This window comes from Microtus ochrogaster, unplaced genomic scaffold (genome assembly GCF_000317375.1).
Source record: "Microtus ochrogaster isolate Prairie Vole_2 unplaced genomic scaffold, MicOch1.0 UNK14, whole genome shotgun sequence".
NCBI classification, from domain to species: Eukaryota; Metazoa; Chordata; class Mammalia; order Rodentia; family Cricetidae; genus Microtus; species Microtus ochrogaster.
This window is the reverse complement of record NW_004949112.1, coordinates 1175591-1189615: the sequence shown is the minus strand read 5'-3', so window position 1 is coordinate 1189615 and position 14025 is coordinate 1175591. Positions and strand designations below refer to the sequence as shown.

General features: G+C 50.8%; 2 protein-coding genes across 3 annotated transcripts in view; one reads left to right on the top strand and one right to left on the bottom strand.

The window, feature by feature from the left end:
• The window catches only part of Abcc6 (ATP binding cassette subfamily C member 6), a 50985-nt gene extending 48147 nt beyond the window's left edge, over positions 1-2838 (bottom strand). Inside the window, exons 1-2 of the mRNA XM_005366922.1 lie at positions 2790-2838; positions 1883-2065 (exon numbers count right to left, since the gene is read on the bottom strand). Coding sequence (XP_005366979.1) covers positions 1883-2065; positions 2790-2825 — 219 coding nt within the window. The 5' untranslated portion in view covers positions 2826-2838. The remainder of the gene's footprint in view (positions 1-1882; positions 2066-2789) is intronic.
• A 2541-nt stretch (positions 2839-5379) lies between these two features.
• LOC101979627 (nodal modulator 1) overlaps positions 5380-14025 on the top strand; it is a 61269-nt gene continuing 52623 nt past the window's right edge. For both annotated transcript variants that reach the window (XM_005366761.3, XM_026789160.1), the window contains exons 1-4: positions 5380-5614; positions 9954-10043; positions 10770-10815; positions 13411-13511. In XM_005366761.3, the coding sequence (XP_005366818.1) occupies positions 5465-5614; positions 9954-10043; positions 10770-10815; positions 13411-13511 (387 nt within the window). In that variant the 5' untranslated portion in view covers positions 5380-5464. The remainder of the gene's footprint in view (positions 5615-9953; positions 10044-10769; positions 10816-13410; positions 13512-14025) is intronic.

Sequence of the window (14025 nt, the reverse complement as noted above, 5' to 3'; positions counted from 1 at the left end):
CTCTCTCTCTCTCTCTCTCTCTCTCTCTCTCTCTCCCTTTCTCCCCTTCAATAAATGCTTTTATGGCTACTTTCTGTGTCCATGGGTCTGTTCACACGCCTGCTGCATTGGGAATTCTGCCGCGTGGCTCCCGGCTGATGGGAACTTTGCCACCGCTCAGGTGCTGGACTCTGGAGCTGGCGCCCAGCACCGCTGGTAACCCGCCCGAGCCTCCCGCTGGTGGGAAACTGTAGCCACTTGTCTCATGGCGGGTTCCGCCAGCCCGCCCGGGGCTCGTTTTAGGAATAACAACTAGCCCATCTTTTCTGAGCTGGATCCTGAAGTGTCAACTTTTTGTTTTGTTTTGTTTTTTTGAGACAGGGTTTCTCTATGTAGCTCTCCCTGACTGTTCCAGAACTAGCTCTGTAGACCATGCTGGCCTCAACTAATAGAGAACCACCTGCCTCTGCCTCCCATCCACCACCCGACTGCAATTTCTACACTGGGTCAAACTGGACAAAACTTCCAGGGGACCTTTCGTCAATAACCTGGTTGTTATTATTAACACCTGAACACCCATATACATGACAGGGTATCGCACCCACAAAACCCAGAGCTCTACCACAGAATGTACTCTGACAGGTTCCAACCCTTCCCTCAGAAGCTTCACAGCCTCGTCCCTCGGAATAGGACATCTTATACTTCTGTCTGACCATCTGTCAGACCAACAAGAGACAGGGCCACATTGCTTTTGTACAGCTTGAAGAATCTACTTGAAGAAGGGACCTTCACTCAAACGTTCAAGATTTAACCTGGCTGCATCTGTTGTGGAGTGTGGATGCCAGTTGAGGGTGGGTGGTCATATCAAGCCATGTCTCACTCAAGGCAAGACCATCCTTATCTCAAGGGCAGCCAACAGCAGCCGGACTGCAGTTGCTCCCTGGCTCTGCGCTATTACCAGACCCTGATTGCTTCTGCAGAACCTCTCTGAGGAAAGCTACCCCCAGGATGTCCCATGCAGCGGCACTGCTGACTCCTGCTGCACCATATCATAGCTTATCCAACCACCTCCACTTCTGCCTTATTTTCTGCCCTGGCAAATTCCTTCACTCCCACATCACTGTGGTATTGGTGATGGCCATGGCATGCAATCTCTACTAGGAAGTCCTGGAGAGGGATGGGGTTGTGTGGATGGCTCAGGGGGGAAAGGCTCATGCTTGCTATGTCTCGTTTTATAAAGAACGGTAAAATAATTGTATAGCAATTTTTAAAAATGTTCAGCGGGACTCTAAGTAAGGAGAAAATAAGCATGGAACTGTCCAGGAGTGTGGTTCAGTGGCAGGACATCTGCCATGCAGGCCTGAGGCTCTGGGATCTGCCTGCAGTACAATGGAGCAAAACAGTAAGTAGACAGAGTGTGTGGCACATGCCTGTGACCCCAGAAACTGGCAGGGGAGGTGGGGGATCAGGAGCTCAGGGTCATCCTTAGCTACATAGCGAAAGCCAGGCTGGGCTACTTGGGACCCTGTCCTAAAAATAGCCAAAACACAAATACCTGCCTAAGTTATAAAAAGACTCGTCCTTGGATGGCTTTAAATTGACTGTTTGTACCCCAGTGTGTACCCACAGTAAATGAGAAATGCCAGGTCACTGTAGCTACGTGCTTCTCTCTGTGTGAGAGCGTGCAGATTTGCTCAATCTGTTTGTGAGAACTTTGACCATGGGTTTATCTCTGTCCCCTCTTCAGTATTGACCTGTTTGGCTAGTGGCTTCCTTTCTTGCCTCTGTCCTATGTTCTTGATGGGAGGTGGGGAGTCTCTCTGCCAGGTTTCAACCTACCCCCAACACAGCTGCCCACCCCCCTCCCTGGTCCCAGGCTCCCTGGTCCCAGGCTCCGTGCTACCATTTTGACTTTGAAGAGGTAGGACATCCGGAGGTAGCACCTGCCATGGCGACAAATGTAGAAAAGGTAGATGGGGCCGAGGACCCAGAGGTACATGGGGGGCGCCCAGTTCCCAGCTGTTCTCAGGAAGCACAGGCTGAGCAAGTGATGGGCCACAGGTTCCTGCTGTGTCTGGTTCCAGACCTGAAAGGAACATTGGGGACACCGTTAGGATGGTAGCCACCTGGGTCCCAATCTCACCTGCCCATGGGACAGACATTGCATGAAAATATTTCAAGCCCTCTCTGGTGTGCTTTTCATTTTTTCATCCTAATATCAACTCCATAAGGCAGATGAAGGCTAGCTTATGGGGGCCCAGATAAGGTAAGGAACTTGCCTAGTCAGCTGGGAGGCAGTGGGGCTGGCTTTGAACTTGTGATTCTCTGGCCTCAGCTTCCCAAGTGCTGGGCTTACAGATGAGTTGCACCCGTTACTTTATAAGAACTCTGGTTGGTAGTTGCTACTGTACCCATTTCATAGACTGAGGTACCAAAAGGGAACTGCCCTGTTTGCACCACACAGACAGGAAGTGGTAGAGCTGACTGTGCTTCTCTGACAAGGAGGGATACTGAAATCTCGCTGTGCTGCGGTGGACTCACAGCACCGGGCATGGAGCTCCGGGCCTTACCTGCTGGACTCCAGGCCCTAGATAGAGCAGGTGTAGATGAGGAAGGTAGGCACAGAGGACGTGCCGGCTCATTAGTTTTATGCAAATAAGAATCAAAGTCCCCAGTCTTAAACCCTGCTGGGGCCCAGGTTTGGTGAAGGGATCTGGATCTGTCTCCACCACTCACTGGCCTTATTGCTTCCCGAGGTCAAGTATTTGATGCTGGAGTTCCGCCTTTCCCAACAGCTCAATGGGACTCACCAGCAGGTCGGTGCAGGGTTGTCCCGGTGAGGCCATTGGGAGCCTTCAGTCCATCAGCCCTCGGTCTGTCAGTCCCAGAGCAGCCTTCAGAGCCCAGCTCCAGGCTGGGGAAGAGGTGGGGCGGGGCGGGTTTGACTGGGGTTGGAGCTGGGAAGCAGAGGGCCCGGGGCAAGGTCCAGCGGCAGTGGAGGTGGAGCTGTTGTTTGGTAAGTGATTCTGGACCATCGCAGGAGGGTGTCCCGAGGAAAGACAACAGACTTAAGCGGTCAGCAACTGGGGACGGTCTAGATGTAGATGCTGGGATGAATGTAAAAAGTCTTAGTTTTAAAAATAGTTATGCTGGGCGGCGGTGACTCACTCCTTCAGGCCCAGCACTCTGGAAGCAGAGGCCGGGGGATCTCAGTGAGGCTAGCCAGGGCTACCTAGTTAGATGCTATCTCAAAAGCAGCAACAACAACAACAAAAGCAACAACAACAGCATCATTCCTAATAGAAAAGCCACGCCATAAAATACATCCTTTCCAATAAAGAAGCCAAATCACAGATTTCATCTTGTTATGTGCATGTGTTGACAAAACCCACAGCTCTTACCTTTTTATTTTCCTTCTTCTGAGACAGGATTTCTCTGTGGCTTTGGAGCCTGTCCTGGAACTCGCTCTGTAGACCAGGCTGGCCTTGAACTCACAGAGATTTGCCTGCCTCTGCCTCCCAAGTGCTGGATTTAAGGCAAGCGTCAACACCGCCCAGCTATGCAGCTATTATCTTAAAGGGAATAAGAGGAACTTTATTCTGGAGCCATTTTGAGCCATGGCTCAGGAACACAGATTTGGGTCACCCAAATTCCATCTTCTGTCAATGTTCTGAGTTACGTGGGACAGCTGAAGAAGGAGGGTCACTCCAAGGTGAATTTAGGCCTTACAGTCAGCAGGGAGGGACAGCCTAGGTGAACTGTACCTCAGACAGCCCTGCAGGAACGAAGTCACTGATTGCTACACAAAAGTCGCTTTCTGGGTAAAACATTCCTCGTGTCAAAGCCCTGATCTAATCTCTGTGTTTCATGAAGGAAAACATCGCACGCCTGCCACTGTAGTCCTGGTTGTGTGCTGCGTGCAGCCCCCAATAACGCCAGACGCTCCAGGTGTGCCAGGACCCTCTGTGTCCTTCAGACAAACAGCCCTGCAGATGACAGAACACAACCACTCTTTTCTACAGCGACTTCTTCAAGCTCTAAGCGCCTCCAACAAGCAGCTGTTTCATTCTGCTGTTTGCCCTAGAATACAGCGACTCTGCTCGATTTTCACCACAGCCTCCCAGCATGGGTGCAGTGTCACGAAGTTTTATAGTTTTACAGAACAGAGAAAGTCATAAAGCAAGGCAAGTTAAGAATACATTGACGAGTACATCAGAGAGGCAGATACGGCAAGGTGGAGGCTGCTTTCCTATAGGCCCGAGATGTTCTCCAATGATGTTCTTAGCTTTCGGATTGGGAGAAGCTAGTTGCCTACTTCTATCAATTTTAGAGTCTGTAGATTCTAAAAGTTTTTTTCTCTATTGTTGTAAGATGTTAGCTTCAACACAGAGAGGAGGAGGGCCAGAACCAGCCAGGATAAGGCCAGCAGCCTCAGGCTTGCAGCATTCCAGTCTCGCCACTACTGAAATTCTAACCAGCCAGGTTCTTTTCAGGAGCTGTCGTTCAGAGGTGTGCACCCGCATGTCGAGGTCAGAGTACAATTTTTAGGGTCATCCTCAGGAAGGCAGCCCGCAGCCTCTCATGGTTCTGAAGCTCACCTTCCCCATCAGACTAGACAGTAAGCCTCCTGTCTCCACCTCCCATTGCTAGCCACTACATCTGGCATGGTTCGGAGATCAAACTCAGATCCTTAGGTTGCAAGGCAAACACTTTACTGACTGTGCCATGGGCCCAGGACCACCCCTGCACCCCATCCCTTACTCTCTGGTTGCACTGGTACTTTCTATGTAACTCAAGCAGGGTGTTAACTCATGGAAGTCCTCCTGCCTCAGCCCCATGAGTGCAGGGTTTGGTTATAAGTCACATTCAACATGCATGTGTGTGCCTATATTAGGGAGCGAATTTAGGGCTTGCTACTCATGCACTGAGCTATTTTCCCAGTCCTTTTAAATATTTTACGTTTTATTTTTCAGAGAGTGTCTAAAGATGTCCAGGTTGATTTTGAACTTGTTCTGTAGCTCAGACAGGCCTTGAACTTGTCTGGTTAAAATAAGATTTTCTTATAGGATTTAGTGCTGGTGGGGGGTGTAGGAAAAGGAGAGCCAAATAACAAATTTCTAAAGGGCTTTTTAAAATTACATCTGACTTGTGAAATATGTGCATCAAAAGGATTTGGGACTTATTGACTATGTCAGTCCATAAAAAAGCTCTTAGTCGGGACACTGAATCGGGGGGCTACTCATTTCAGAGGCTGCGCGGAGTCCTCCCGGACGCCAGAGGCGCAAGCGGCCGCGGTTCCCGGCGGAGCAGGTTTTCTAGCGGTCTTTCTTGGGGGCGTGACGCAGGGCCCTGGCGCGCCTGCGCGGAGCGGCGCCTGGGCGGGGCCTGGGCTTGTCAGCCGAGCAGGGAGGAAGGAGCCGGCTGCGTGCGGTGTGAGGGGCGGGACCGGGCGGGCTGCAGAGGGTAGGCACGCGGAGGCCGGGCCATGCGTGCGGGCCGGGGTGTCGTGGAGCTGCTGCTGCTGCTGCTACTGCTGCTGAGCAGCGCGGAGCGGGCGGGCGGCTCCGAGGACATTGTGGTCGGTTGCGGGGGCTTCGTGAAGTCGGACGTGGAGATCAATTACTCGCTCATCGAGGTGAGTCGCCGCGCGTGGCCGGGGGCGGGCTGTGCGACCTCGGGCCAGGCTCTCTGCGCCTCCGCACCCTTCCCTAGCAGCGCCGAGGGGCGGGCGGAGGGCGGAGAGGGCCTACTAGACCCTGGCTCCCCCAGACCGAGACTCCTGAACTCAGATCTGCCCAACCCATATTGCAGAACCTGGAAACCACACGTGTCACTCTCCATACTGCAAACCCCGAGCTTCGGACCCATGGTTCCTCCATCCTTCCTGGGGTGCCTTTAAAGAGATCGATCCCCATCGCTGAGTTCGGACGTGGAGCAGTATAGCTACCTCTGGGGCTGTGAAGCCGCCGCTCTGTCCCCACTACTCCTTTGCTTTTCCAAGTGCAGAGTTTCCAGCCACCCTGCATAGTCGCTGCAATTCCGCTAGAGATTTGTGGAGCAGTTTCTGCCTGAGTCGAAAGTTCCGTGAAATGATTATCAGCCCAGTGGGATTCTGACCCAGAAAGCCCGTGAGAAGAAGGGGGGATGGGACTGGAGAGAGCTCTGGGCCTGGTTTTCCCAAGGAGGCTGGTAGCCAGAGAAGGGGGTGGGGCAGGAGGTAGACAGGGGCCCAGTAGGAGAAATGTGGGGGTGCCAAAGAGAAGGGTATCCGAGGCTCCTTTGAGCTGCTCCAAATGCTGGCAGTGGCCTCCTTTAGCATGTCCCTTAGGACTGGGGGGAAAGGTGAGGAGAAGGCGTCCCCACCCTGATTTCCCTTTGCCCTATCTCCAAACCCCAGTCTGTACGCGTAAGATGGCGTTAGACGGGGTAGAACCTAGAAGCGTGGTTTCCTAAGGCAGAGAATCAGCTGTTATCCTCCAGACTTTCTGTGTGGTTGGCTGACTTATATTTTATTTTATAATTTTTTTTGAGACAAGGTTCTTATGTGGCCCAAGCTGGCCTCAAGCTCAGTATACCCAAGGCTGGCTTAGCAGGGGTATGCCCTGGGTCCTTCTACACAGGACTCCTGGGAATTGCTGGGGACATGTTACTAGGTACAAGTGCCACCTCCTGGTTTTGCAGCGTTGGGTGTCTCAGAAACTGCCTTGGAAGGGCTTTTCAACTTGAGCTTCCTCCAGCTCTGGGAGGAGGGAGAGGGCAGTTGGGTGCTCTCACCCCATGCACTAACAGGGATTGAGAGAGCAGAAAGTGGATTTTGTGGCCCATTGTGAACTGTGTTTCTCGAGCCCTAGGGTTCCTTGTCCACATGTCTGGAGCAACCGATCCTTTTGTAATCGCTGCTTACGACATCAGACATTTCATGTATGTAATCCCCACTTAGAGATATGTTGCCCTTTTCTGATGTGTACTTTACAGAAGATGTACTATATGGGCCAGAGAGTGAAGTGTGGCAGCCATACTTCTGATTTTGAATGAATAGGCTTCCTAACTACATAGCAAGCCAGAGTAAAAACATAACTAGAAACCGGCAGATGCACAGATAACAATGCATCCATCATTAAACAGAGCGCTCAGCATCCAGCAGAAATTGAGGAAGTCACCCGGAGTCCTCAGTGTAGTGAAAGAACATTACACCATGTTAGAGATGACACCATCAAATCAGGTGCTTACAGCATCCATCAGAAACGGACTGGGGAAGTTGAGGCACCAGCTGGAGTCCTGCTTGAGCTTTCTCTCCATGTCTGAGTTTCCCACAGCCCAATCTGTGGCTTCCCCAGGCACTTTTCTATTACGGATGGACAGTAGTGACATCTGTTGGGAATGGCTCACCCTCCAGTGGTGCTGCTCTCTTCCCTCCCTGCCACAGTGATGGGGCCAGTCCTTGGAAGACACTTTTAGACAGACATGTTTAGGTCTGAAATGGAGACGGGAAAACACTGCTCCAGAGCCAGCTTCTCAGTGAGTTCAAACTGCATGTGACAGTTTGCCCATACAATGTATTTTATAACATGTAAGTAATCTAGGTAATCAGTCTTCCCTCCTCCTTCCCTTTCTCTTTTGAGACTTGCCCAGGCAGTCTGGAGCTTCCGATCCTCCTGCCCTCGCCTCTCAGATGCTGGGCCTGCAGGGGTTGTGCAACCATACCTGGCTGCCATTTCAGCCTTCTTCCCTCTGTTTCTGCTCGAGGTGCCTTCTGAGGTTCATGCACTGAAGGCTTGTCTCAGGGAATCTCAGTGCAGAGAACGTCTGTCCTTCAGCAGTAGCCTGTGCAGCTAAAAAGAAAAATCACAGGGGCCGGAGAGATGGCTCGGTGGTTAGAAGTACTTGCTGGTCTTGCAGAAGACCAGGGTCAGTTTTCAGCATTCACACCATGGTCTGCAACTATCTGTGACTCCAGTCCCAGGGGATCCGACACCCTCTCAGGCCTCTGGGTATCAGGTACCCACAGACATCTATGCAAAACACTCATGCATAAAAATAAATACGTCTATAAAAAATTATAGATTCTAGTGGTTTAACAGTCAGAATTCACATCAAAACAGGGTTCTTGGACTTGGGGTGGAAGCTTCAGTCAGCATGAGACCTGAGTTCCATCCCCAGAACCCTTGTGATTTAAAAAAAAAAAAAGTCAGCCTAGCCTGCTTGGTGAGTTCCAGGCCTTTGAGAGACCCTGCCTGAACAACAAGGTAGGTAGTTCCTAAAGAGTGGCAGCTGAAGTTATCTTTTGGCTTACACACACACACACACACACACACACACACACACACACACACACACACTCTCTGTTTCTCCTGATAAGCAGCCATCTTCAGTCGTATGACATGACTTGGGTTAGCAGCAGCTGGTGACTCCCCTGGGTGCTGCCTCCTGGTTCTCCAGGCTAGTGCATATGCAGTGCATGCATCTGAATTTCTTTATGGTCTGGAACAAATTCATTTTTACCCTTGACTGAATAACTGGACTCCACAGTCAGTAAGTCGTTGTCTGGGCTGTGTGGATCCTGCCCATGAGCACTACGGGCCATGCCCTACTTCACACTGCCCCTTCCAAAGTGTGCACTGGGGCCTGACTGCTTCTATGTTTCCTAGGACTCCACTGGATCATGCCTGTATTTTTGCTACAGAAATTTTCTTTTTAAAGTGTGTTTATATGTGTCTGTATGTGGTTATGTGCACATGAGCTCAGTGCCCTTAGAGGACGGAGGAGGGCATTGGATCCTAGAGCTGGGGATGAACTCTGCAAGAGCTGCAAGTGCTCTGAGCAGTTCTCCAGCCCCAACATTCATATTTTAGAGGTCAGGCTGATGCCATCTGACCCAAATGTGTTTTTACAGATTGGGACACAGGTTCAGACACATGCAGGCCGGCTGAGGGATTTGCCTCTAACCCTCTGGTGCGTCTCTGCCTGATGGTGCCCAGTGGCTTTCCTTCAGAGAGTGTTAAATAGAACACTCTTCTTTTTGAGTGTGTACCCCGTGCCTGCTGCTTGCCACACCACTGTGAGTAAGCGCGGGTATCCTGAAGCAAGGTGTCTCTGTTTTTACTGTGAGGAAGCTTCGCCTCTGGTGCCATGATTTTGTTAAGGACACCCAGTATAGGGAGACCCTGATATGGCTTTGCACCTTGCAGCTTAGAGGTTTGTGTCCACAGAGGTTTAGGGTGCAGCAGTTGTAGCCACGCCTTAAGGAGGGCGAATGCATTGGATGTCTCTCACATCAGTCTTTGTCCTGGTGGTGGCGGTGGAGGGCTTTAAGTGACTACTCCTCTAAGCATCTAGAATCATTTGGGGGGCGCTAATAGTTCGGCCCCCAGTGATTACCCTAGACCGTCTTGTTAAAGCCTTGGGGGCAGCCCAGGAATCTGCCTCCTGACTTGCCTTTCTGTCTGAACTGCAGTGCTGGAGTAGAACTGAGAGCCAGGCAATCATGGATTTAAACACATTATTGTGTGTGTCCATGCGTGCTGTGTGTGAGGTCAAAGGATGACCTTGTGGAATTGGTTCCCTCCGTCAGCCTTGATGTGGGGTCCTGGACTTGATCAGGCCTCCAGGCTTGTGCAGTAAGTGCCTTAGCCTGTTGAATTCCTGCTTGCCTGGGAACCTGGATTTTCACAAGTGCCTTGCTAATAGGAAAATTAGAAAGTTTTAAACTCAGAAATTTACATAAACAAAAGTTACTACAGCTACTTAAGCAAACTTTTCAGTTTTTCAGAATTGAAAAACAAGACTTTGGGGATAGGCTGAAAAGAAACATAAATAGCATTATTTTGGGGTGCCCTCTCTTCTTTCCCTCTGTCCCCAAAGCTGTTGTAGCAGCTAGCTCAGCTAACACTGGCCGACAAGACTGCATGCAGGCATCACATGCTAACTGGTTCTCTAAGACACTTGGTCTTTAGTTTTCTTTCCTTGCTTTCCAGATAAAGCTGTACACCAAGCATGGGACTTTGAAATACCAGACAGACTGTGCTCCTAACAACGGCTACTTTATGATCCCCTTGTATGATAAGGTAAGAGGCAGAGGGACTTCAGTCTTCATCCAGTGACTCTTATAAAAGGAAGTAATCAATTAGCATTCCCAAATGACTGGTGACGGGAGCTGGCCTCCCCGCATGCAGACACTTGTATTGTAATGAGCAGTGGGATGCAGATTTCGCACAGCTGAGTGGATACAGTGGGGCACATATGGCAATATCTCCAGGCATTCTAGCCCCCACAGCCTCACGGGATGCTGCAGGCACCTGAGCGGCGGGACGAGTAAGGGGTCAGCTCTCAGGGCTGCCGTTTATTCCAGCTGTCACTTGCCAGGATTGACACACTCAGATTGCATAGGCTCAGGTGTTCACCTTTAAGAAATACTTGTTTATGTTGTATATAGGGTGGGAGTGGGCACTGGCTTGCCTGCACGGTGTGTGTCAGGCACCACTCTCCTGCTACCTTGTTGTGGGTCTCTGGACCTGAACGCAGGTCATCGGGCTGGCACAGCGAGCCCTTTATCCACTGTATTAACTGGCCAGCACACAGATGGGCTTCCACATGGCACTCTCCCTGCTGCTAGGTGGGAATTTCTGGGTGTCTAGCTTGGGCCTGGAAAGGAGTCCAACTGGCATCCTCAAGAAGACCCAGGCGTAGGATTTTATTTCAGATGGGTTGTTTGGGGTAAAGTAATCACATTGCCCTCTATCCGCCCTGGCCTTCAGGTCTCCTGCCTTCACCTTTTATGGTTTTCCTTGTAGGGAGATTTCATTCTGAAGATTGAGCCTCCGCTGGGCTGGAGTTTTGGTAAGTGAGCTGAGTGACAGAGCACTTTGCTGGGGACCACACTGCGCTGTCATTTTCTTAAAAGAGCATCCTTTGTGGTCTGTACCTCTTTCTGGAAAAGCTGCCGTGGCAGCTTCAGTTCATTTCACAGTCTAGACACGAACTGGAACCTTCTTTCTGTCGAAGGCTGGGGCTGTTTCTGTTTTGGGTCTCGCTGTGCAGCCTGAGCTAGCCTCAGACTTGGCGTCTTCCTGCATCAACCTCCTGCAGTTGAGGTTACAGATGTGTGCTACCGCGTCTTGTTCCCCTTCCTGTCTCCCCCCCCCCCCCCAACACACTCACCCCCCCCAAATAAGGGAGTGTTTAAATGTTGTAAAATTTGCCCCACTGCAGAATCCAGATGTATATGGACTGGGGATGATGGCTCTTTGGAGGGGAGACTCGTCTTCAGGCAGTGGAGGATCCTGTCTATAAAGTGGCACCTGAGGGATTCCTTACCTTGGCAAAAGGCCACCTGTAACTCATTTTCCCAGAGAAACCCTATTTCAGTAAAGTTGAGGTATCCCAGGAAACTGGAGGGGGCCAGCCAGCCAGCCAGACCATGGAGCAGAGGTCACTTTCATGGCCTCGGAGGCTTGTTTCTGCTCCCTCCAGTCTAGGCTTCTTATTGAACTGTTCTTCCAGATTTGGGCACTGAATGTAGTGGAGTCACTCAAATGTTCTTCTCTCTCTCACTCTGTAGACCAGGCTGGCTGTGAACTCAGAGAACCATCTGCCCCTGCCTCCCGAGTGCTGGGATTAAAGGTGTGCCAACTCTTCTCTTTTTTAATGGAGGGAATTTTTGCAAAGTACACACACCTGCCTAGTTTCCAGATAATACGATAGAATTTCATGCTGCACTAACCTGTAGCACTTACAGGTGTCACCTTCTAGAATGACAGGTGCTCTGTTTCTTTCTGTGTTAAGGATTGAACCCAGGGGTCTTGTGTATGTGGTGTCTCTAGCCCTTGTAACAGCTTTGCTGTGTGTGTGTGTTCTCATTTCACTACGGGGTGATACAGTTGTACAGACTGGCTTTGAACTCTTTGTTGCCCAGGCAGGCCCTTGATCCTGTAATTCTTCTGCTTCAGCCTCCAAGTAGCTGGGATTGGAGTCTGAGCCACCACACTCCATTTAGATCATTTTGTTTTGAACTTGAGCAAAATGAAATCATGCAGGCTGCTTTTTGTGTCTGGCTTCTTCCAGTCTTGTTTATGATGCTTTCTTGTGTGTGTCTAGGTCATGTCCTCTGCTGTGTGTGTAGTTAGGGATTCTGCTGTTGTGCTAAAACACCCTAACCAAAGGCAGCCTGGGGAGCACAGTGTTTATTTCAGCTCACATTCTCAGGTCAGCACCAACACTGAGGAAGTTGAGGCAGGAACTAAGCAGAGGCCATGGAGGAAATCTACAAAATAGCTAGTCCTCCATAGTGGGCTGGGCCTCCCACATTAATCAAGAAAGTGCTCCATAGAGCATCAAGATTCTCTCTTTCCAGGTTTGTCTAGGTTTCTGTCAAGTTGACCAAAACCAACCAGCCCTCCCCACCCCAGTCCAGATGTTGACATAAGGCATCTTCTTCAATCACTTCTCCCCACTGAGCCTGGAGCTCACTGATTTGGCTATCCGGCTGGCCAGTGAGCCCTAGGAACCCTGTGTCTGCCTCCTTAGTGCTGGGCACAGATGTGTGCTTCTGTGCTGGGGACCAGACCTGGGTCTGACTGAGCCATCTCCCCAGCCCTTTCCTTGTATTTTAAAAGCTCTCTACTGTGAACCTTCTGGTTTTCTAAAGAAAATGCATCGTGTTGATATTAAAGGATCAGATGGTTGCCCTCTACAGCCACGTTTGTGAGGGATTGGAAGCTGGGTGGTGTGATGATTAGTAGTCAAACTGAGTCAGCCTGCTCTGCTCATGTCCTCCCTGTGGGGTTCCTGTTGCCATGGAGCTGATGGTCCTCTTTAGGTCTGGAGCCAGCATGTGAGATTGGAGTTTTGTCATACACTCTGTGGAAAGATCCTTTAACCTTTTCATGACTCAGTTTACTTCTTGGTAAATTCTTGTGTCCCTTGAAGAATGCTCTGGGCGTGGTGCCTGGTCCAGAGTGAGTCCTTTGGCACTGGAGACTGTCCCAGGTGGTGAAGTGCTTCCTGTATAAGCCCAAAGCCAAGCGTGGTGGCGTGCGTCTGCAACCTTAGAGCTGGAGCTAGGGACAAGAGGATCCCTGGGCTGCTGATCAGTCAGCCAAGGCAAATGGACAGGTCCAGATTCAGTGAGAGACCCTGCCTTAAAAGCATGGTAGAGAGCTATAGAGGAAGACAGCCGCCACTGACAGCTAGCCTCCACATGCCTGTGCACACACCCACTGCAACATGGACCACAAGCACACGCATGCACCAGCAATACAGCTGCATTGTGGAACTCGGGGATGGGAGGAGACTCGTGCTTTCATTTTAGTTCTGATTACATGAGGGCATTACTTCTAGAAATACTTAGAAGAGTCTGGCTGGGAAGTATGTTCCTTGCATGCATGCTGCCTTTTGTCTTTTGTCCTTACCTCTCCTTTCTTGATTTTTCCCCAGAACCAACCAGTGTGGAGCTGCACGTGGATGGTGTGAGCGACATCTGCACGAAGGGCGGGGACATCAACTTTGTGTTCACTGGCTTCTCTGTGAATGGAAAGGTTTGGCTCCAGGCTCTGTCTGCGCTTCTCTACATTGCTCTGTTGTGTGCCACCTCCTGTCACCGTTACAGAAGTGGGGCTCTTGCGCTCTTAGGTCACCCACAGTGAGCTTCAGGGGTCTGTGCTTTGTGGCAGCCTGGGGTCTGCTTGATTGTGGGGATGTCCTGTAGTGGGGTACAGAAAGGGAAGGGCACATGCCCAGGACCTGAGTTGTTGCGCTTGCTGTGTGAGTGAGGTGCACTTCCTCCAGGGAAGCTCCTTCTACCCCTTCTCTCAGAGCTGCTCTGGGGAGGTGCTGGCTCCCTGGACAGTGAGGGCTGCTTCGTGTGTGTGTGTGTGTGTGTGTGTGTGTCTGTGTCTGTGTGTGTGTGTGTGTCTGTGTGTGTCTGTGTGTGTGTGTCTGTGTGTGTCTGTGTGTGTGTGTGTGTCTGTGTGTGTGTCTGTGTGTGTGTGTCTGTGTGTGTGTGTCTGTGTGTGTGTGTCTGTGTGTGTGTGTCTGTGTGTGTGTCTGTGT